Source organism: Brassica rapa, chromosome A01 (assembly GCF_000309985.2).
Source record: "Brassica rapa cultivar Chiifu-401-42 chromosome A01, CAAS_Brap_v3.01, whole genome shotgun sequence".
NCBI lineage: Eukaryota > Viridiplantae > Streptophyta > Magnoliopsida > Brassicales > Brassicaceae > Brassica > Brassica rapa.
The window spans coordinates 7637166-7661709 of NC_024795.2; the positions used below are offsets into that span (position 1 = coordinate 7637166).

General features: G+C 32.6%; 2 protein-coding genes and 1 non-coding gene across 4 annotated transcripts; 2 read left to right on the forward strand and 1 right to left on the reverse strand.

The window, feature by feature from the left end:
* Positions 1-4085: 4085 nt before the first annotated feature.
* Positions 4086-7776, reverse strand: LOC103861367 (cation/H(+) antiporter 17). Its single transcript, XM_009139074.3, has 4 exons — positions 7696-7776; positions 7269-7471; positions 5610-6611; positions 4086-5402 (listed from the first exon to the last, which is right to left on the reverse strand). The coding sequence occupies exons 2-4, from the start codon at positions 7458-7460 to the stop codon at positions 4143-4145; spliced, it is 2454 nt and encodes an 817-aa protein (XP_009137322.1). The 5' UTR covers positions 7461-7471; positions 7696-7776; the 3' UTR covers positions 4086-4142.
* An 11607-nt stretch (positions 7777-19383) lies between these two features.
* LOC103861379 (V-type proton ATPase subunit G2) lies at positions 19384-20888 on the forward strand. 2 transcript variants are annotated; one of them, XM_009139084.3, is made up of 4 exons: positions 19384-19481; positions 20106-20216; positions 20346-20446; positions 20553-20888. In XM_009139084.3, the coding sequence occupies exons 2-4, from the start codon at positions 20129-20131 to the stop codon at positions 20694-20696; spliced, it is 333 nt and encodes a 110-aa protein (XP_009137332.1). In that variant the 5' UTR covers positions 19384-19481; positions 20106-20128; the 3' UTR covers positions 20697-20888. The 2 variants fall into 2 exon arrangements, with proteins under 2 accessions (XP_009137332.1, XP_033144687.1); XM_033288796.1 differs by lacking the exon at positions 19384-19481 and adding an exon at positions 19507-19837.
* A 1267-nt stretch (positions 20889-22155) lies between these two features.
* On the forward strand, positions 22156-22354 carry MIR319 (microRNA MIR319). The gene has a single exon (NR_128643.1). It is a non-coding gene; the product is annotated as a microRNA MIR319 (primary transcript).
* Positions 22355-24544: the final 2190 nt, after the last annotated feature.

Consider the following 24544-nt stretch of genomic DNA (forward strand, 5'->3'; position numbering starts at 1 on the left):
TTAATTCACAAAGAAGTTATCTTGTGCACACAACTGCACCAGAAAAAAAAGAATAGAGAACACTATCCCAAAAACGGCTCTGAAACCATGAAGCCGAAGATACTATGACTCCAAAAGAGGTCGAGAGCTATAGACCTATAGTATTTAACTTTGAGTTGACTAAGGACTAGTAAACACACTGGCGGAGATAGGTGAGGAGTGGGTGAAAACTATATTACTAGTGTTTTAAAGTTTTGCCTTGGGTGAAAACTATTCCTAGATCCGCCACTGAGTAAACACATGATAATCAAACTTTCCCGCTTACCCGTCGCTGCTCCTTTTCTGGCGACACGCGGCAGAATCGTCAAAGGCTGCAAGAAGGGTTTCATTTCTTGTGGTTTGGGCCTAGCGAACCCACCAAATTTCATTTAGCACCCTTTCCAACCTAATCTCAAAACTCATTTCTTATGGGATAGTTTTGACCAGTCGAAGAATTTTGATGGATTTATCAAGAAATTTACTGAAACTGATATATTTACAATGTCATATATTTTTTCACAGACAAGGCATATGACGATGGTGGTGTATTTTTTTCTGCTCAAAAGGAAACATTATTTCCAAATCTATAACTGTTTTTTGGTATTTTGTGTATCAGTTCATTTGGAGTTAGAAGATGCAACAGATCTCGTTTTGACAATATTCTGAGATACAATTTAAATATCATGGTCATGATCGATGTGAATAAATTTAACTATCCGCCATTGCCGTTAATACGGTTTTAACGCATTTGAACTTTGCTCTGCATTCACAATCTTTCAAAAATTACTCTACTCTATTATTTATGTTTTATGGTCTTATGCTTATAGCGTTGTAAACTTTTTTTGTAGTCCAAAATTGTAAGTTTTAATGAAAGTGGTGTTCCAAAAAAAAAAATCTAAATTTCATAACTAAGAGTAAAACGTTAGCCTGATGTGGTAGCAATGTGTTCGACCTTAATCATGGTCATACCAACCAATGGAAAAACGCTTTAACTAATTATTTTGCTGCTGTTATTAAAAAAAAAAACATAATTCATCTGTTTTTAGGGTACGTGCGATAGATTATGATTAATGCGGATCTCTTAGAATAAGGTTTTTATCGTAATATAAGAAATATTTTTTTAATTTTTAACTAAGAAAAAATAAAAAATATCTTTTATATCTCTTATTTAAGAGATATTTCTTAGTTAAAAGTTAAGAAACATTTCTTATATTACGATAAAAATCTCACCATGAGAGACCCGCGTTGATCATGTTCTTTCTACATATTTAACTCAAATCGCACTTTAAAGTTAAGATTTTAGTGTGGGATTAAATTAATTTGTTATTGAACTTATAATTACTTTTGTACATTTATCTAATATATTAATCTAGAGTTCTATTTGAATTTTTTCATGACATGTTTTAATTTAGGCTTATTGAAAATGTTGTGACCAAATATAGAAATGCACTATTTATATATAATACTAAACAGAATCTCGCTTAACATCACTCCTATATTTATGTTTAACATAATTAATTAATATCTCATTTTATAATATATATCACAATTCATTTCATTTTAACGTTTAACAAGGCTCCTTATTTCCTTATACAAATTATTTCATTCATCTATCTATTAAATAGTACGTACACCAAAACATTAATAGTATTTTTTTTGGGTGCAACATTAATAGTATTATACCAAATAAGACGTCATACATTCGGTAACATATCATTCAACATATCATGCAATGTCATTTTACTATTATATCATTACAAATAGGGTGTGCGTTCAGATATCCATTCGGGTTCGGTTTGGATATTTCGGATTTTCGGGTATTTTCGGTATATGGGTATAAAACATGTTCGTATTTCTGTACTTGGAATCGGGTTCTGGTATTTTTTAGTTCGGGTTTGGTTATCTTGGGTCGGATTCGGATATTTAGATTTAAAAAAAAATCTGCATTTCTCAAGGTTTTGTATTTAAGAAAATATAACTTTTGCTCAACTGAATTCTTATTTTTAGCAAATTAAATGATTAACAGATTTGGAGATAACATTTTTAAAATAAAAAAAAACACTAATTTGGTTATTTTAAAAAAAAATTGGATAAAACTTTTGTAAATGCATGAAACAATAAGCTTGAGCAAATCGTTTTTTTGTAGTAATTATATGTATATTATATGATCTTAAAGTATATTTAATACCAATATAAATATTTTAAATATAATAAGAGATGTAAACTAGAAATATAAGGTTAAATATACATATGTTCAGAATCTTCGAATATCTATTCGGGTTGAGATATTGTCCGCTCGGATTCAGATATCCATTATCTCCTAATTCTATACTCATTCAGGTATTTTGTTATTACGGTTCAGACTTTGGTTCAGGTTTTTCGAGTCGGGTTTAAATACGGGTTCAAATATCCACTAAAATGTCCAGACCTAATTACAAATATTTTCATTTGATAATCAAGCATTGACATATTTAATTTGATTATCAATTTATTATATAACTTAATATTGTAACCTTTCATCATTTGAGTTTCATTATTATCAAACAAAAAAACCTTTATATATATATATATATATAATTACTTTATTAAAAATAAAACTGCGTTAAGCGCGGGTTATAATCTAGTTAATAATTAAATTTGACTGTACATAACTAACTTTATCGTTTTGATTTGCATGCATCTAACAAAGTTTTTAAGAAGATCATTACTCTATTCTTTCAGTTGGTAACACATTAAGAAGAAGAAAAAAGAATAAGGAAAATATGATGTTTTCAAGATTCACACCATTTAAGAAAAATCAATTTAATATTCAGAAATGTTTTCTCATTATCCTTTCAAATTAACTTTTCTAATATAAATATAAAATATTTTCTCTACATTTAAACAGTAAAAATAATGAACAAAAATTAAATTTATTATTAGATAATTTAGTGTAATATTTTAAAAATTATATATGTATATTACATTATTTAAAAATATTTCAGTATCATATATATACTATTTGAAAAAATATATCTTATAGTCATGGTCCTTCTATAATTTTATTCAGAAAGTAATAATCATTAATCAAATTTTTATTTATTTTTATTCATTTCATTTACTTTTCATTCATTTTACTGTTTATTTTGTTTTTTTTGTTTTTAAGCATATTATTTACTGTTTCATTCATTTTACTGGTTATTTTGATTATTATGATTTAAAGGCTATTATTTATTGTTCATCAATAAAATTATATAATCGATTGATGTGTAGGAACTTTAATTTCTACCACAAAACAACTGATCAAAGTAAATATAAATTATGGAAAATAATTTGATAATACACGTGATGATTTTCTCTTTTTAACCGCTTTTTGTTGGTTAACTCTTTGTATTTGGATTCTGTTTTATCACACGAACCGGTAGAATCCCATCATTATGCCTAGTCATTAGATATTCACAGCATGTCCCAGAAACTAGGCTCCACGAGACCACAACTCATACTCAACGAAAAAGAAAACTACAAACGATAAGAAATCTAGAAAGACACCTTCTATTCCTCAACTTCACCATGGAACATTTAAAAATTTATCAGCTAAACAATCAATGTTTAGCCTCAGAACTCAGAAGGTTCATTTAAGATTGATCTAAAAAGTTATGAGTCCAGCATTCAATACCAGCGATGGTTAAAGAACGACTTTAATCTGCTAAATGCTAATCATCTCCAAACAAACACTATGTGCTACTCAAAAGACACTCTCATCCGTGCGCAGAATCAAATAGTAAAACATTTACGTCCTTTCCCGATTCATTTTTCTCGTCATCACTCATCAGCTAACTAGCTAGTATAGTAGTATCTGCATTATGAGACTAAATATTTAACCAATAACATTGAATTGTGATCTCGAATTGCCAGCTCAACTGATGAGGAGATATAAAACACATAATCATTGACTATTTTTTGTCAACTACTATAAACATTGACGGGCATCATTCTAGTCATTTTAATCCAAATGCTACGGATACCTACAGTGTATAAACGAAATATTCTTTTTGTGAAATTATTTTATTCGAATTTATTATTTACATAATGACACAAGTCAATCTTTTGACCTTTTCGAGTCTTCGAATCCCAAAAAGAGATCGCTAAGGACTCTCCGTATCCTTAACCGGCGAGTCTTCCTTTGTGGCGTTCTTCAAGACTCCAACCACCGGAGAATCACGGCTTGCTACATACTGTTGCACCACCAACACCGACGCCGACGTCGAAACACTTTCGCTTGACGTTAACAAATTCCCCACCGGTCCAAGCTCTGGCGTGTCGCTTCTCATCACATGTAACCCTGAAGCTACCGAACCTTCTGGTGACTTCCCCACCAAGAAAAGATTGCTTCTTGAATATTCATCCATAGCCTTGCAGACTTCCTCGTGACACTTAACAATTTTCTCTTCGTATACAATCTGACACTCCGAGCTTTCTTGTTCTTTTAGCTTTGCTTTAAGCTCGGTTATAGCTTCTATATCAACCAATCTAGTTTCCCCTGAACATGAACCGGTTTGATCTTCGGTTATCTCGAGCTTCACGTTTTCCGGTTTAAACTCTTCACTAGGAATGAACCGGACCACGGTTAAGCTAATACCAGGATGTTCCGCCATACGAACCGCAAACGCTAACGCCTCGCGATCATCATTCCCTCCAAAAAACAAAACCGTTATAGCCAACGAGAAATCACTAGACGAGACGCGAGTCGCACCACCAAGACCACGATCAACAAGAATCGCGACAGAACACGGAGCTTCCTCCATAACCTTCTTGTTAATCAAACGGTACTCGTTCCTAGTCGTCTCCCACGTCCTGTCAAGCCTAACGTGCTTGTGAAACGGAAGAATCACCATAGCGGCGCGTTTGCGTTCAGCGCTACGGCATATATCTTCGTGGATAGTTGCCATCGCTGAGATGGCCGTCATTGGACGCACTGAGACGCGGCTGAGTCTCTGGTAAGCCTCGAATGCGACCACCACCATGTCGGAACTGTTACCAGATTTGTCTTTGTTCCAGAAAGGAAGGCCGTTTTTTCTAACCTTGTGCGCCATCAGTATAGCAGATGACCTCTCTGAAAGCTCCATGAGATGCATCGCGTAGACTGATAGAGTTTCTTTACGGTTCGTGCCACGGGAAGCTTCGATGAGGTTCACGATCGTAGGAATGTTCATTATGCTTTGGAAACAGAACATAAGACGTAGCGGTTTGTTGGACCGGTTCGTTTCCTCGATTGTCCGGTTATTGTAATCGCCTTTGGTTGAAGATTTTCCTGGTTTATACACCGCTAAAACTAGAGGAGTCGTCATGAAGGTAGTAAAAATCGCCATTAGTACCATTATAGCAAAGATTTGATCGTTCAAAACCTGAAAAAAAAACACCAAAAATCAGGTTAATCCTCAAATATTTATTACAATAAATCTCATATATAGCACTTTTAACTTCTGTACTAAATAACATTCTGAATAGTCAAACTAAATTACTATAACTCTTAAACTCTAGTTATTTTTAAATAAAAAATATATAATTCTATATTTGAAAGTATTTCTCAAAGATTAATATATGTGACTTACCCCTCTGTCTTTACCAATGTTGAGGACAATGAGCTCAACAAGACCTTTCGTGTTCATCAAGAAACCGAGTGCTAATGATTCATCAAGAGGAACTTTGCAGTAAAGAGAAACCACCACCGTGCCGACGATCTTACCGAAGCAAGCGTTGAATATAACTAAAACCAATAGTCCCCAAGACTGAGCTCCTTGTATGGTCGCCACATCTGTCTTCAAACCGCTTGATACAAAGTAAAGAGGCAAGAACAGGCCTGACACGAGATCCTCAAGTTTCTCAACCAGAGAGTTTGCGAAATTGCCTTCTTTAGGGAAGATAACACCGATCACAAACGCACCGAACAGCGCGTGGATCCCAATCAAGTCCGTAACGAAGCTAGCGGCGAGAACAATACCTAACGTGAGACACACGTAATGCTCTTTAACCGGTTCCCCTTCAGGACAACGTTTAGCAATCCACTTCATCCCCGGTTGCACGACAAAGATACAGAACACAACAAAACCGCAACCCGCTAGAAACACCCATAGAGAAGTGAGCGGAGAACTCCCTTCTCCGGAGAGAGCCACTGCGAGAGCTAGTAGAATCCAAGCCGCCACGTCATTAACCGCAGCAGCTGACAAGGCAATCTTCCCAATATCAGTTGTGAGAAGCTTAATCTCAGCGAGGATACGTGCCAAGACGGGGAAAGCTGTGATGGAGAGAGCAACGCCCATGAAGACGAGGAAAGGAGCTTTGCTAGCTCCATCAGCAATGGAGCTACGCAGTGCAAATGAAGTTCCGATGCCGAAGATGAAAGGGAGAGTGATTCCAGCTAGAGCGATGGAGAGAGCTTTCTTCCCGGTTCGCTTGAGAGATTTAGGGTCAAGCTCGAGACCGACGAGGAAGAGGAAGAAGATGAGTCCTAAGTTTGCAAGTGTGTCTAGAACCGTTAGACTCTTTGCTGGAAAAACTGTGTCGAGAAACTTTGAGTTTTTCCCAAGAGCTGATGGTCCAAGTAATATTCCACCCTAATTAAAACACCAATCACAACAACATCAAACACAAACTTAAAACTATAATATAGTCCTACTTGCGCACCAAAAACATGTATATTTGTCTATATGCAAAGTAATATCAATGTATGCATTTATGACTAATCAATTTGATGTATTTACTAGTCAATTTTATGCAAAGTAATCAAATGTATACGTCAATAGTATATACTATCTGTTTTCAGACCAAAAACATGTATAATTGTGTATATGAAAAGTAAGCAAATGTAGTAAGAAAAGTATGAATTTATGACTAGTCAATGTTAATGAAGTTATACAATGAATCATATCTTCCACACTGATTGGAACTTGTGGAAAAGTGGAACTATAAAGAAAATCAAACACACTCAAAGCTTAACGTGTCAGCGAATTTCTAGGAAGAAAAATGAATATTCTGATGAAAATTCCTCGGAATATACGTCATTAAATATCATGGACGACTAATTCAAGGTTATGATTGGTGTAAAACTCGTAAACATAATATTTTCAAAAGTCATTCAGATTTGGTTAAGTTCTAAAGATAAATGAATTATTGATCAAATTGGTAACCGCTTTTGACTTCTAATAAGAATCAAAATTTGGATCAAGATTAATAAAGAACACAAACTGAAAAGAAGATTAAAGAAACGCTACCACTATCTCGGCGATGACACGTGGTTGCCGGAGAGGACGGAGGATAAAAGCAAGAACACGAGTGAGGAAAAGAACGATGCAGATCTGTAGTATCAGAAGAGGCAACGCATGTTGCAGAGGATTCTCTCCCTGAAAGACTCCATTAGAGGTTGCTTTCATTGGTCCTGGACATGTTGTATCGTTCGTTCCCATATCTTTTAGATCTGAAAAATATTAGAATCATTACGAGTTAGTATTCCTTTTCTTGTATTTTCTCGGATACATAAAAAGAGAAAGTAAAACTACGATGAATATTCTCAGGATAGAGAGATATAGAAGAAACCCTATAGCAAGCCGATTACGTTTAAGTTTCTAGATATTCTCGGAAGATAAAAACAAATCAGATCAATGCACGAGATACGGATAGATACAGAGACGCGATACTCACGGATAGTTTAATATCTGAAAACAAGACGGAGAAGAGCGAGAAGTAGGAGTGAGAGGGGGAGATGGAGTATACTGGCCGTTACTAGGGCTCTTTATATAGCCTCCAGTCTAGCGAGATATCAATAATACCCCTGACTGCGCGGGAGTCATAAAACAAAAACAAAACATTATCTCTAGGATATGGCTGGCAAGTGGCAACTAACAAAGATAGTTGATTTCTTTTGGAAACGTATATGTATATTCAAATTTCAGCATGGGATATTTTAAAGTGGTACATTTGTTTTATGTTATATTTTTTTTTAAACATTATTCTTTTGGTATATCGTTGTAAGTATATAAACGGATTTAAGTATTTTTAATGTTTTAATGTGAAAAATAGAAATAAAATAAATCTTTAAAAAAAATTATTGTATATATATACTAATTTTATTGGTTTTGTATTAATATCATGAATCAAGAAGTTGAGAATTGGTTGTGTTCAAGTATGTAGATCGTAATCTGTTTTTATCCAAAATGTATCCACAAGTCTTATCTGTATCCATAAGTCAAAATTGCAGTCTTTTCTGTTTTTGGTATTCATATATTTCAGAGCCATCTTGAGAGGAAAACAACTGTATTTTCATCGGACTTCCTTGCAAACAGATCTCAAATGTATTTGTGTGAATGTATCCCTTGACGCCATCATGAAACACCTATTTATCGACGTAGAATTGACCAAAATTTTCTATCGACGTAGAATTGACCAAAAGTTTCTATCGACGTAAATTTTCTTTAATTAGGCTTCGTCGTTAACAGATCTTAAATGTATTAAACCTTTCTATCGATATAGAGTTGACCAAAAGTTTCTTGATCGAGTTTTAACTTGCTCTTAAGCAAGCCTTCCAAAAAAAAAATTGCTCTTAAACACAGAAGCAATACCATATATCTTGTACGTAGAATACTCACACGACATATATGTGAATAAAGTACTCTCAAATTAAATTACCGACCACCACTTGTTATATACATACTTTTTTTTTTTTTTTTTTGAAAAAGGACTTTCATATTAAAACATAAACAACTACAAGCGAAGACCAAAGGTTTTATAGTTTGAAAAAGTTTCCACGAGACAAGCCTCATGAGCAATTTTACCCCAACCCAATGCAACAAAGGAGTAGGCAAAGAGGATAGACCAATAATGGTATGAAAACATAACCTAGTGAGAGGAACTTCGGCCACGACGACCTCGGTTACCTCTTCCTCTGACTGTCTTCCATTCCATATTGTGGTAGTTGATAGGAGCTTTTGATTCCCTGCCACCTCTTGTCAAGCTGAACTGTGAAGAAGGCTCAATTTCAACTTCATCCTCATCATCTCCAAGCACTGCAAAATGAGAAGGACTCTCAAATGAACAGTGAACAGGTGATGTGGTAAAGGCACCAACACCGGATGATCCTAGGACCACGTTGTTGGTAATGTTTGATGGAGAAGACTCCATAATCTGTGTGTCAATAGGAGTAGATCGTGAATCTACTAATGTGGAAGGAATGGTAGCTGCAATTTGCATATTAGCAGGCTCCTCATGTTGTAAATGAGAAGGTGATAGTGTTCCAGATAATCTGTTGCTTGTTTCTTGGTCAAAGTCTGAATGATAAGAGTTATTCGCAGAAGCGCGTTGATCAACTACTAGTAGTTGCTGGTTGGGCTCAACAATATCTTTATCCTCTAAAACCTGAGTATCCAGAATAACAGGATCATCAAATTCTACAGTAGTGATAAAGTGATTAGCATTAACCTTTGGAGTCGTTGGGTTGCTATTTGATGACGGTTTAGCGGTTATTGAATCCCTTTGTCGGAGAATAACATCAATATCCACCACAGGAATGTCAGAGCGATCATCTTTTGCTTTTTGCTGTTGCAAATTTTCCGGCTTAGAAGTCAAAAGGCACCGCTTCTCTTTGTGACCAAGATTTCCACACCTTTCACACTTAGATGGTATCCAAGTGTATTCAACCTCAACAAGAAATATACTACCTTGTTTATCATCAAGTGCAATAATTTTTGGAAAATCTCTATCAAGCTCCATCTCAACTAATACCTTTGCTTCACCCATTGTGGTAGGATCGAGTCGAGGTTTGTGGGTAAGGATGGGTTCACCAAGGCCTGATGCCACATGACTTATCCCCAAACGAGAGTAGCAACAATCTGGAATGTTCTTTAGGTTGACCCAGAGTGGAAGTGTGGAGATTTCCGTCATTTTGAAGGAGTCTTCTGGAGTCCATGGCAAGACAAAAAGCAAGCAGTCATCTATATGCCAAATCCCTCGTTGAATTACCCAATGGCGGGTAGGCTCATGGGGAATATGAAACATGTAGGTCGACTCTCCAATCTTCTTGCAACTTATTTTACAGCTTCTTCCCCAAATTTGATTAGTCACTGCATGGACCAGACCACCAGGTGGAAGAGTACACCTATGAAACTTGCCTATGATATACTCATCCTTATTCTCAGGACCAAGCTTTAGCACCTTTGAAGGAATAGATATCTGTGGTGTACCATCAAGTCTGTATGTCGGAGTGGCCGCACGATATAGATTCCTCGATTGAGGGCTCAATCTCGCAGCCCACGGGAATCGAACTTTACCATCAGCTTTTAACTCCGGAGGTGGAAGCTTCTCAATAGGAAGCTGGAGAGTACGGGTCTGGTGGCTGCTCTTTGGTTTCTTGTTTAAGATCTCATCATTCAAGGACGGCCATAGAGCAGCTAACTGATTCCCAACAATTGCAGGGTCATACTCCCGAGGGGTACTAGGTTGAGAAGGGGTGGCAGGAGGTTTAAAGAGAAGTGGCTTTGCCCAAGCTCCCAAGATGGGGACAAATTTAGGTGGATTACAGTCATCTTGAAGAGAAGAGACTTGAGTGATATTGCTTTCCGAGGCAATGGAGCTTTCAGGCTCTTTCAAACCATCTGAGATCGTGTTTACCAAGGCCGATGAAAACGTTGATGAAGTCATGGAAGAAGCGAATGTCAACATAGATGATGTCTGCACAGGTGACGATGAGGGAGAGATGACGAAGACCGGAGGTCTGAGACCCGTATCCATTGGCGCAAAAGATGACGTCGTAGACAGTGTGTTGACGACTTCAAGGGATTACGTGCTTGCGACCGTCAGAGCCAACGAAGTTCCCGATGACGAGGCAGAGCTCATGGTCGACGACAAGGCCGACGACAGAGCCAGAGAAGTAGAATCAACGGCGAGTGAGCAGGAGATGCTTTGTTTTTCTGAAAACGACGATGGCGAAGGAGCTTCGATTCCGGACTCCATGGAAACTTATGGAGAGAAGATGGAGGAGATGAGTGGAGAGGACGTCGTTCTGACCTATCTGCGACGATTCCCACCAGATTTGCCGAATTTCAGTCGGAGATGATTTCTTAGGGTTTCGCCTTCTTGGTCGCAAAGAGGGGCGTGTTATATACATACTTACGAGGGGGACTTCCAGTGGTAGTGCACGGACCTTAAATCTAAACACATTATGGGTTCGATCTTCTTGTTGTGGAAACTAATTCACATTGTTCTGCTCACCACAGTTACGGATACGTCCGTATGAAAATTCGAGAGAGGGTATGTCATACACTGCACCTCCCACCCGGAAGTTATATATGTGTCTTTAATACACCCAAGTTTAACTCTTTCTTTTTTTTCAAAAAAACATATACATACTTACAACATATTTTGACCCTACTCCATTTTCATTATAAAATAGAGTTTTGAGTAATTCTACATTATTTTTTATTAGATAATAAAGTAAAAAGAGATTTACTCTATAGATATAGTAATTCATTTTTTCACCACTCTAGTTATATACTAAAACAGAGTATTATTAACGTAAAATGTAACTATATAAAGTTACTTTATTTTGAAAAAAAAAACAGAATAATCCAGTTGAGATAGTTTTATTTTGTTTCATAAACATAATGCCATTTTTGTATTTTTCTTATTAAGTAAAAACATCATTTTAAAATTTTAATACAATTTATTTTAGTTTAGTACTCTCTCCGTTTCAAAATATTACATATTTTAGATTTTCACACATTTTAATAAAATACATTAAATATGCATGTGATTATTATTTTTTCATAATTTTAAGCCAATAAAAATTTAATAAGTGCAATTAAATTTTTTAAAATTTTACAATTAGTTAATAATACATGCATTGAAAATACAAAAATATATCTTTTAGAAACAATTTTTTTTCTATAATATGTAACTTTATAAAACGGAAGGAATATTAGTTGTAAAATGTATTGATTTTATAAATAATTTATTTATCTCAAATACCATTGATTAAATGTGTGTAATTAATGAAAATATAAATATGTTATAACCATTTTAGTAGTAATCTGTGTAAAAAAGATCAAAATCACTTTTTTCGTTAGACAGAATGAGTAATAAATATCTCTCTCAACAGCTGTATTTCAGTCCGTCGTATTACAGGGAATACATGAAATAATGAATCCATCAGATTGGAACCTGAAGCCGCTATAATAGATTGGTTATATATTCTTTTGGAATCGATGTACTGGACTGGACGTCTTCAAATTGAATATGTATAGATGTTTTAAGTTTCAACACGTCCGTAGCATAAATACCTATTTAGTTTGAACTATCTGGCTTGAATTGAATTTTCTTTTGTCTCGTAAAATTCGTTTTGGGTCAACTTGAACCTAGGTACTATATTACGACTGATTCAACGCAAAACTATTATTCCTTCTATACTATAAAAACGTCACTTTGACATTTTTTGTTACGTAAAGATTATTTTATTGTGCATTTTTTAAGTTACAAAAAAGTAAATATTATTTTAAAATTTTCATACAAATTTTGATAAAATATACCATTTATAGAGATTATTTTATGGACAATGGAGAGTATGAGAAATTTAAAAGAGTTTTATGTGATGTTTACAACTAATTGTTCTCAGGTGGTAAATATGGTTTCAAAACCTGAAGGATAACTTGCTTTTGTAACATATTTTCAAAATATTTTGAACTTTAATCACTCAAGGTTCATACATGTTTTCTGTACGCAAAACACAACGACGGATAGGCTGACACAGAATGCTCGGATTAACCATCTTTAGTCGCTCATTTCAACGAAGGGCGTCTTTAAGCAGAGCTAAATGAAACCTAGTCGAGGGCCTCCATTTTTTTAAAGCCCTAATTATTTTATTGAAAAAAATATAAAACTAAATTTTGAGCACTTATAGGAAAGAAAATAATATCAAAATTGAAAACAGAATGTGAGCTCCATTATTTCCCCACGATTTATTTTTTTCTTTTATGTTTTCTATTTTATCCTTTTCTAGTACTCCCTCTGTTCCCGAAAGTAAGATTTTCTAAAGTGTTCACGCTTATTAAGAATTCAATAAATGTTTAAAATTTAAATTTTCTTTTACTTTATTATACACTTTTCAATAATTTTTCACCAATGAAATTTAATTAATTCAAATATTTTTATTCAATGTTTTTTAAAAGTATAAAAAAGTACATATAGAAAATCTATTTTTGTAGAACACGTAAAAAATCTAAAACATCTTACTTTCGGAAACGCAGAGAGTATTATATAACTTTACAATATAAATGTGGGCTTATGGTATTTCAAGACCGCTCGTGTATGGACACATAATTAACATTTTGGTTTTCAGAGTCCTAGTGGAGTATGTTCATGTTGCTGACAAAATAATATCATTTAAAATTTTAAAATTAAACAATTTTCGTAATTAGTGTGATCCTTTGAAAAATAACATTCTTTGTAAAAGAGAAAATCATTTGTAAATTAATAAACTTTCCAGATCAAAATAATATATATATATATATATATATATATATATATATATATATATATAATCCCCTTTTATTGAGAAAATGGTAGGATTATTTTGGATATAGCACCAAAAAACGGATCACATTGGTTATGATATTCAATATAGTGTAAAATTTTCAACAATGCAATAGTATACCTGTTCTTTGTAAACTCATTAAGATATTGAATACCAGATTATAATATATTTCTACATTTAAAATAAGAAAATATATACATGTTCTGCATGTAGATGTAAAAAAATATGGGTTTCACCTAAGCTTTCTAATAATAAAAAATAAATATATTTTCAGTTTTTTTAAAATAAATAAATACAATATTAACTCGATACAGATTATCCTTTTGATAACTTAATTAAATAAATTCAATGATACTTGGAATGTCAGGATGCAAATTCAGTGTATTGTCGTTTGGTAAGCTAATGTCAATGCTCGGTTGATGACAACATATAAAAATGTTGGTTGGTTACTGGATCACTTATAAAATTGATGAAGTTTAACAGAAATAACGACAGTGATATATAAGTTGCTTTCAAATTATCGTCAGGTCTCAGATAAAACTATGCATTAACGAATACTAATGTTTACACATATTATCGTAAAACCATGAGGTGTGGAAAGAGTTTGCGACAGTCTTCAATTTTTACTATGGCGCATATAATATGCAAGAATTAACAACCAGCAAACAATTAAGTATGTTTAAGAGTAGATTCATCGGGGAGGCTAAAATTACCAGGTTCTGATTTTCGTTCAGGTTCTTCCTTTTGCGGCAAGTGGTAAGTGTGGAATCAGCTGATACCTCTGATCAGCAGTTTTGCTTGTTGGGTCGGTTTCGGTTAGATAGATCGAGTTGTTGTTTAAGTTTTATTTTCTTTCGTCTGCTTTTTATTTCTATTGTATTTCTGTCGAAAATTTGGAAAGTTTGGTAATAATATCTTTACATTTTACATAAAAAAAAGTTAAGTATGTTTAGATGTTCGAGTCCTATAGTAGACAGCATGTACAAATAAAGTATTGTGTGTTCAGTGAATAAAATAGAAAAATCGTGGTACCATGCTCCGTTATATACCCATCTATTCTATTAAAAGGGAAACATTCTTGAAAAATCTACTTACAAAAGGTTGTTGGACTTATTTGTTAGAAATTTAACATGTCTTCTTTTATATAGTATCAATAATATTAACAGGAAATAAAACATTCATTAATAGCAGAATATTCTTTTGGTTTTGGAGATTTAACTACATTTAAGCTAACAATAAAATCGGCCAAATTAATTATACTTTACCCCACAATAATAGATCAGTATGGTATTTTACCAAATACAAGAGCGGTTATTTAATATTTATTCATTTCGAATTTTAAATCAAATAACATAGAATAAATATTTATTCTAAACGTGGACTAAGTAAACATACTAAAAATGCACTAAGATTTTTATACTAATTACAACTTATCTATGTTTTTTCTGTAAGTCAAAATCATTCAGAACTAAAAGAAATAAAAAGGTATAGATTAACAAACAAAATAACATCTAATTATTTTTAAAAAACCTATGTATCAATATTCAAAACAAATCATTCAAATATTATGCATATATTCAATATAAAAAAAAATTCTAATATAAACTAAAATACTATACTGTAAACCATATATCATATACATATTTGAATATCATTTATTTTAATTTTCATCCATCACAAATTTTTTTTTTGAATATTCTGCAGAACCAAATAAAAATTTTACCTAAAAATTAACATAATAAATTATTAAACAAAAAATATTATAAAATTTTAAACCTAAAAATTTAACCTAAAAATTAACATTTTTTTGAAATATCCGTAAAACCAAATTAAAAATTTACCTAAAAATTAACATAATAAATAATTAAAGAAAAAATATTATAAAATGAACTTTTAAACCTAAAAATGAAAACATAAACTTATACTTATTTATAACAAAAATAAACTAATACTGTTATATCAATAAAAAAATTTTCTGTTAACATTTTTTCAAATGATATAATAAAATTTTATTCAATTTTAGTTTTCTAAATATATGAAAAATTTAATCAAAAAGTTTTATCATGTTTTTTGAGTTTATATGAAATCTGTCGGTATCGTATTACAAGTTAATAGCAGATTTTTGGATTGTTATTAGATTTATCATATTTTTTATAAATGCGAAGTGGATTATATTCTGGATCGTCGAGTTGCAACCATGAGTCAGGATTGGATATAAAAATATTGCTTCAAAATTAAACATTATGATAAAACAACTTAAAAATTATTTATTTAATAAAAATTAAATTTAAGAATATTTTGTCAAAAGAATCAACAAAAAAATATCTGCGCTTTCGAAGCGCGGATCAAAATTTAGTTGATTGTTTAAGTGTACAGTGGCACCTGTCTGTATTGCGTCTGTCATGTTGAAATGGTAAAAGTTTTATAATTTAGAATCATAAACAACTATAATCTTCTTTTTTCTTTTGTAACAAAACAACTATAATCAAATCAACAAATTACAAATTGAAAATACCAAAAAGTGAAGACTCGGACACGTGGGAACAAAAACTAAATAAGAATGATACGTGGACCTACAATGTTTCGGTCATGCTAAAAGTTCATTTCATGGTTAGATATTAAACAATTTTATATTAATATAATAATTACTTACTAGTCCTAATGTCCTATAAATCGCTCTTATCCGACGGAGTCGACCAACACATGGATAACAAAACCTTAAGACGACTTATTAAAATATTAAACTAAATCACATGTTCAACTTTGAGTTTTTGATAAGATAATCATACGGACACCATTATTCTATTATTTAATTAGTGGCTCAAATCGTTGGAAGAGAAAGTAGTTCATTTTTTTTTGTCAACAGTTCATTGTTTCACTTTCTTTTGTTCCCTGCTGTGGATTTAAATCTCCAACTTTTTTACAGAGTTCCTCTCGTTTTATTTTAACACACGCAAAAGTAAAATCAAAATTTTGCAACCCAAAACAAAGACCGGAGACTTTTAAGGAAATTAGATAGCGATGACGAAGTATTTATCAATCACTATACGTTAATGAATTTGACCAAAGAAAAATATAATCGTCACGTCATAGTAATCAAACATTCGTAGACTTCCTTACAAAACAGTGTTAGGTAATCATGTATGACGTAATTTATTCATTATACAAAGGATTTTTTTTTCTTTTTGGTATTTCAGTTAGATGCACATAGATTAGATTGCGGGTCCAACTAGTGTTTAGTATAGTAACAAATATAAGAAGAAAACAAAAATAGCTCCTAATGGTAACTACGGTTTGAGCGGTGTGAAACAAGCGGTTTAACTGCGTTACGGTTTTAACAGTTATAAAAACGTATAGATATATAGTATATGTAAAAAAAATTGTTACTGTTAACTGCGGTGCGGGGCGGGACGGTTCGTAACATCCGAAGTCTAAAAGTAGACAACACACAATTGGATGTGAATAGTAGACTTGCAGGAAGAATATAATAAGAGAATACAGATTAAATTAAGAGGAAAAGTTACTTTGCGTAAATTATAATTTTCTTATAACTGACGCATAATTTTAAACACTTTTTAAATCTAATGACTAATCACCACAGTTTTCCTTCGTCTTCCTATTCACAAAAATTATGGTAAAATCATTTCCATTATTTTTCATTTCATTGGTAAAAGAAATTGTAAATAATAACTTTTACTCAATCTTTTTGTCTATTATATAGACAGTATTCTATAGACAGCTAGACACCAATCAGACAATCACACTCTGCAGCTTCAATTGAACATTTAACTAAACATAAAAATGAATAAATAATGAACAAAAATTCAATTGAAGAAATAAATAAATAGAAATATAAAATTTTATGTTCAATTCATTTCTCATCGAAATTGGAAGAGAATTTTTTCTTAATAATTGTTTTCATCCTTAAAAATAAGAAGAATAGAGTGGGATCCATGTGTCTATAATTTGACAAAAATTAAGCATGATTGGTATAAAACTGAAGAATAGGAATTTCACCATTATTTGTTCATAAAATGTGATCACCAATTGAAGCCTAAGTGAATATATATTTATGGTACTTCCTAAAGAAACCAGTTTTTCCATTTTTAACCAGTTTTTCTATTACTATTAGAAAGATATAAAAACATTAGACTTCAATTGGTGACCATGTTGAAGAAGAAAAAATTATGGTGAATTATTTGTTCTTTAAAATTTATAAAAGTTACGTTAAATTTTTGGTCAAATTATTGATAAGTGTATCCACTCTTTTCCTCTAAATTCTTCATGGAGAAATGAATTTACAAAGAAAAATTTTCCTTCGTAATTCCGATGAGGAACAAATAAAACAAAAATTCCTTGTTATGATTAACAAAAATAGAGTGGGATCCATGTGTATATAATTTAACAAAAATTCAGCATGATTAGTATAAAAATTGAAGAATAGGAATTTCATCATTATTTGTTATGTAATCACCAATTGAAGCCTAACGTGAATATATATTTATGGTACTTCCTAAAGAAACCGGTTTTTCTATTTTGTAACCAGTTTTTATATTACTATTAGAAAGATATGAAAACACTAGGCTCCAATTAGTGGTCATGTTGAAGAAAAAAATTATGATGAATTCTTTGTTCATCAAAATTTATACAAGTTACATTAAATTTTTGGTCAAATTATTGATAGATATATCCATTCTTTTCTTCTAAATTTCTCATGGAAAAATAAATTTACAAAGAAAAGTTTATTTTTCTGCAATTATGACGAGGAACAAATAAAACAAAAATTCCTTTTTTTATTTTTTCAGTTAAAATTTTTATTTTTCATTTTGTTCATTTTTCAATTTATCTATTTAACTATCAATTTTACAATCTTCCATAACAAGTTTGTATCTCTTCCATATCAAATACTCCCTCTGTTCCTAAAAGATGTATGTTCTGGAAAAAAAAATTGTTTCAAAAAGATACATTTTTTACCTTTTCAATGTATGATTTTATGAAAAATTGTAAGTTTCAAAAAAATTAATGGTGTTTATTGAATTTCTATTGGCTAAAAGTTATGGAAAATTGTTATTCACAAAAAACAATGCATATTTAATGAGTTTTCTTAATATATGTGAAAAATCTAGAATATACATCTTTTAAAAACAGAGGGAGTATATTACTTCTTTATCAAATTTAAGGTGTATAAATATTTGTGCGTTTTCAATAAATAAAAACTTACCCAGTTCAATAAAATATTTCTAGCTTACAAAGTCGTCTACATTTATTCTATTACAGTAATCAACTATTGAGCTTAGCTGTCTTAATTAATAAAAGTACGATCAATAGATAGGTTAACATGACTACCCATTATAAACGTGTTGAATTCTGAGATAATAAGTGCAGCTGATATACTCCTCGGTTCCATCACAACAATCTTTATTTTCTTTGGTCAATGAATCGCAACAAACGTGGAGAATAATTAACTAGTATGAAATTACATATTCCTCACTTACCAACACAAAGTAAATGACGTAATGGACAAGTTTACGAGCTCTTTAAATTTTCGTTGTGGGAACTGGGAAGGCAATTACATCTTCTACATGCACCATTCAGTGCAAGTGTAGTTAGATAAAAAACGAATGTGTGAGCGATGAGAAGAATGATTAAAAGAATTAACACTATGTACATGAAAGTTTTCTCCGTATTGTATGATAGATATTTTACAGGTACACAAATGCAGATAAATGGGTTGGCTTGCGGTTGCACATTTCAAAGCCCATTTAGTCCTCCAAAGCCCATAAAAGTAAAGAGGAGTGGGTTTTGATCAGGCCCATGTTATTATTGTGAGGGAAAAATCACATCCTTGATCAAATCCGTTCTCTCTTCTCTTCTCGTCTTCTCTTTCTCTCCAGTTTCGCGGAAGCAGGTAGACTTCTTCTCTGTTCCCCCTAGATTTTGGTATATATCAGTCGAAGCTAGCATCCGAGACGATATGATGATGAAACTGGTATAGAGTTTTACAGTGTTTTTTAAAGGCTTTTGGCACAAGGATCGTGATTCGTGATGGATCGTTTCACATTTCAACCAGTTTGTAGCAATTCAGATCGTAGAATCTTTTCTTGCTGTGATTATGAATGCTGGATTGCGATTCTGAGCTAATTTGACTCTTTCGAACAGTTTTACGATTTGATCTTGTAACATTTTGCTGTTTGATCTAATGCTCGATCTGATCACCGTTGTCTATGAACATTGCATAGACTTTGTTAAAGTTTGGATTCTCAGGTTCGATTTCTCATATGACCTTGACCCAGTGATTTTGTATTTTGGTGTAGATAACCGTGTAATCAATCTTGGTTTAGTTTCTGGTTATTGTTTAGTAAACCAGAGACAAGCTCGCTATAAATAAGAGCAATTGTTCAATATCAAATATCAATACGAAGTGTGTTTTTTTTTTTGTAAAGAAATATCAATACGAAGTTTGTTACAACATCTTCCTCTGGTTCACTCACTCTAACAATTTGTGGTGTTCTTGAATTTAAAAAAAAAACAGATTTTTGAGGTATTCAAGAAAACATGGAATCCAGCAGTAACCATGGAGGGATCAAACTACTGCTAGCTGCTGAACACGAAGCTCAGCAAATCGTCAATGCCGCTAGGACTGGTAATTACTTACAAGCAAGCTCTATTACATAATAATTAATGCCTTTGGTTTGGGTTAGCACTAATTTGAAGCGTTACGGGAATGCAACTTGTTTGAGAATTGTATATAAATGTTTTGGTTTTTTGAAAGCAAAAATGGCAAGGCTGAAGCAAGCCAAGGAAGAGGCTGAGACAGAGGTTGCTGAGCACAAAACCAGCACTGAGCATGGTTTCCAGAGGAAACTCGAAGAGGTCAGATTATTAAAAAAAAAAAAGAAACGTGTTCTTAAGTTAAATGTGTTTCTTTAATACATCATGTTATTGATGAGAAAACTTTACTTCGGCAAAAAAAAAACAGACCAGTGGAGATTCAGGTGCAAACGTGAAGAGGCTAGAGCAGGAGACGGATGCCAAGATCGAGCAGTTGAAGAACGAAGCTTCCAGGATTTCCAGAGATGTTGTGGATATGCTTCTCAAACATGTCACCACTGTGAAGAACTGAGATATATATCATAACCAAACCATCGATTGCAAAATGGTGTCAAGTGTTCTTTTGAGTGCATTCATTCATTCTTTTCTTTCAAGTGTTTTTCTGGGTTCGGGGATTGAACTCTTGCTGTTGGTCTCTCCAGAAGACGTATTTGACTTTTGTGTTTTGTAATAAAAGAAACCCATTGCATTTTTTGTTTCATCACGGAGGTTGTAAGAAAAGACTAAATCAGAGAGCGTAGAGGGTTCCCAACAGTGAGTGCAGGGCACCAAAAGGATTGGAGTTGCATGACAAAGCTAGTGCTAGAGTAGTTCTTATACATGGACTCGTTTTGAAAGTCGCCTGAGAGAACATATCTATGAGCCAAAATAAGATATTGGATTTTAGAAAAATGTAGATGCTTAAAGGACCTCAAAACATGAAGGAATGGGGGTAAAGGGTGATGATGAATGTTGATCAACAGTAGGAAGTAGCGTTTGTTTATAAATATTATAACCAGCAATAACAATAATTTTCTTTTATCAACTGGAATTTTATATCAAACAAAAGAAAGGATACATTGTGGAATACATAACTGAATGAGAAAAGTAAATCTGCAGACACAAAACTGACAGAAACTCAATTCTCCAGAGTATGGGAAGCATTCATAACAAAACTGATAATGCAAAAATACCACAAATGTACTATAACCAAAAAACAGAAAATACCTAGGGGACTTAACCCAAGAATTGAAATACTCAAAACGAAGCAACGGTTTTTAGAAAATAAATTATGAATTGAATAGCATAAGAATTGTTGATTTAATCACCAAATGCTACTAGAAGTACAGAGACTAGTAGTATACAAGTACTTTATATTCATAGGTTAAAAAGTTTCTAGATGAGAAAAGGGAACACGGACTAAAGCCTCTACAGTCTACACATTAAATAATTGCCAGTTTCCTTCATTAACTTTGTTCGTGTTCCAATGAAGTTAATAAAATATATATAAATAATCAGTTAAGAGAATTTTCCTTATTTTTCATACAAAATTTGTCTAAAAGAGCTTATAAAAACCCATCACTACGTTTGCTTTCTTTTATCCATTGTGTATTTTATCGCATCCATCTTATATTTTACGCCTCTTTCTTTCTCTCTTCAGATTTTCTTTTATTCAAACTCTTTATCACTCTCATGCATAGATTCCTCGTCGTATCTCTCGTAAATATTGATTGATCCATCTTCTTTTGTTTCCAAACTCTAATCTTTTCCATTTTGCATCTTACATACGATTTACTTTTAGATAAGATCTAGGGTTTCTTTCTTTTCTTCCAAATCTTGCTGCATATTATCCAAGATCGTGTTTTCATGCTTGCTAGAGTTCTAGATCCATCCATACAAAGCGTACATACATATACATACATACTCGGATACAAATACAAACCTATTGTTTATGCAAAAGCATTTTCGATATTCACTATTATTAGTTGGTATTGTAGGGATATATATCGAGGGAGAGCTTCCTTGAGTCCATTCAGAGGCTGTGATATGATCCAATTAGTTTCCGACTCATCCATCCAAATACCGAGTTACTAAATTTTAAGATAGACTCGTTAAATGAATGAATGATGCGGTAGACAAATTGGAACATTGATTCTCTTTGGTTGGACTGAAGGGAGCTCCCTCTCTCTTACTACTATAATTTTCTTGATCTCTGGAATTTTTATTCGTCCTTTCATAAAAAATGTTGACATACTTGGCCAACAGGCATAATCAATAGTAGGAACATTAAAGTTTTTGGGGTTATATAGGTTCCAGACGTTCGTCTTGAATACATGAAGAACATTACTGAGGTGTGGATATTTATAAATCTGGCATCTCCTACTTTCTTAATAACTCCCTATTTCCTTTCGTTTAATTAATTATCTTTCTAATTCTAGGTTAATCTTAGTCGGCTTAACGAACCCTAGCTAGCGAAAAGATTAGTTTTTCTTTTCTTTGTCTACGACAGTTAGTTTGATAGAGACTTGCAAAATCTGTGTGTTACTGCCATGTACAAGCTTGCTTTTCATTTTTATTTGGGTTTTCCTTTCTCGCACAGGATTCTCTGTTCTCCGAGACTTGGCGGCTGTATTTTACAAGGCTTTGTTCATTTTGTAGATGGCTAGGGTTTAGTGTAAGGAAAAGAGAAGCATGAAGACAAACTCATTAGCTTTGTTTTCTCTTGGGGCTTGAAGAGGTCATGGTGCTGCAACAAGTTCCCATAATTTTCACTTATTTTACATTTCCCAATTATGTTCCTCTCTCTCTCTCTTCAATAACATTCTTTAGTCTTTTTATAGTTGTTGAATTAAAATTTCTTATTTTGAAACGCTTCGGTTTCTGCTTTCCTTGCCTTTGGAAGTTGAAATGAATTTATTTTCATTGAGAAATTCATTCGTATCTGTGTATATATATTCATTATCACTCAATTAAATTATTGGAAATTCGCAATCAGACCTGTGTTTGCAAGAACTATATATGTGACCTATAGTTTTAAGATTTGTTCTTAGAATAATCTTTGAAACTCTGTTGTAACTATGAGTTTTTTTTTAAACTTTTTTGAGGCTTTTCGAGGTTGGAATTGCTCTCGCGCAAATGAGATTTCAAGTTTCTTCATGTTTCTTGACTTCTTGTAAATCAAACTTTCATTACCCTTGTAAATGATAATTACATTTTTAGGAAAAAAAAAACTATTTATGTTATAAATAAAATCGTCTCGGTGGTGTCACATTATGGAATAGTATTAATAGGCCTAGTTATGAACATTTTTTCATACTGCATTCACAAATATCATTACGAGCTATACTTTCCTATGGTCACGACTCACATGTTTCCTTAACGTCTACGTGTCGATGTCGGTCTGAGTTTTCTACTTTTCTGTCACACTCCACTTCTGTTTTTCTTTGTTTGAACCAGCAGTAGTTATATTTTATTACACAAACCTTTTTTCTTTTTGGGGTACTGTCATATCTTGCTTTAGAAAGAAATTTTTAATTAAACATATCAATACATCTTCCAATGATAATTTGTTTGTCAACATTATCTTAGTGTTTTTTTTTTATATTACCACCGTATGTAGGTTTTTCTCTCCTTACTACAGTAGTTTCTCTGTTTTAATTTCCATGATGAACTCTAACTTTTATATTATTATATATTTAATAGACAAGTTTTGTTTCAAGAAAATAATGAATAAAAATAAAAATAGACAAGTCTACTACTTTTTTTTTTTTTTGATCAAAAGACAAGTCTACTACTATGTATCTTTTTTATCAAAAAAGATGTATCTTTTTCATTTGTAGATCTGGAAATGATTCTTACAGTCAGTGGAAAAAGGTAAAAGAATATGTATCTATCTCGTTAACATACCAGTTCTTCCAAATATGGAAATAGAACGATTTAAACATATATTCGTTGGTCTGGCCTTTTCCAGTAATGCGTAAACATCAATATTAGAAAGAAACACACTTTAGATCTTTTAACCAAGTGAAGAAAGAAATCTGGAAGTTCTTTTATTTATTTTTACTTGTTGTCATGGTGCCTAACGAGAAAAAAAGAGCAACTTCGGGAGATTAAGGTTCGCCGGATAAAACTGACGTGCAACTCGACTTTCTTCACGGCGGACGGAGGGCCAATAAACTTTTGCTCCTAATCAGTAAAAGCATTTCCAAAAGACACTATATAACTTCAGAATCGTGCAAATGGTATAAGTTTTGAGGCATTAGCCTCAGACTCCACTTGTTTTAAGAAATTTTGGAGCTCATATTTGTAGTCATTAGCAAAATGATAATATAGTTAGCGTCTTACTGGAAGAAAACCCTATGTTTTCTTCTAAATAATTCA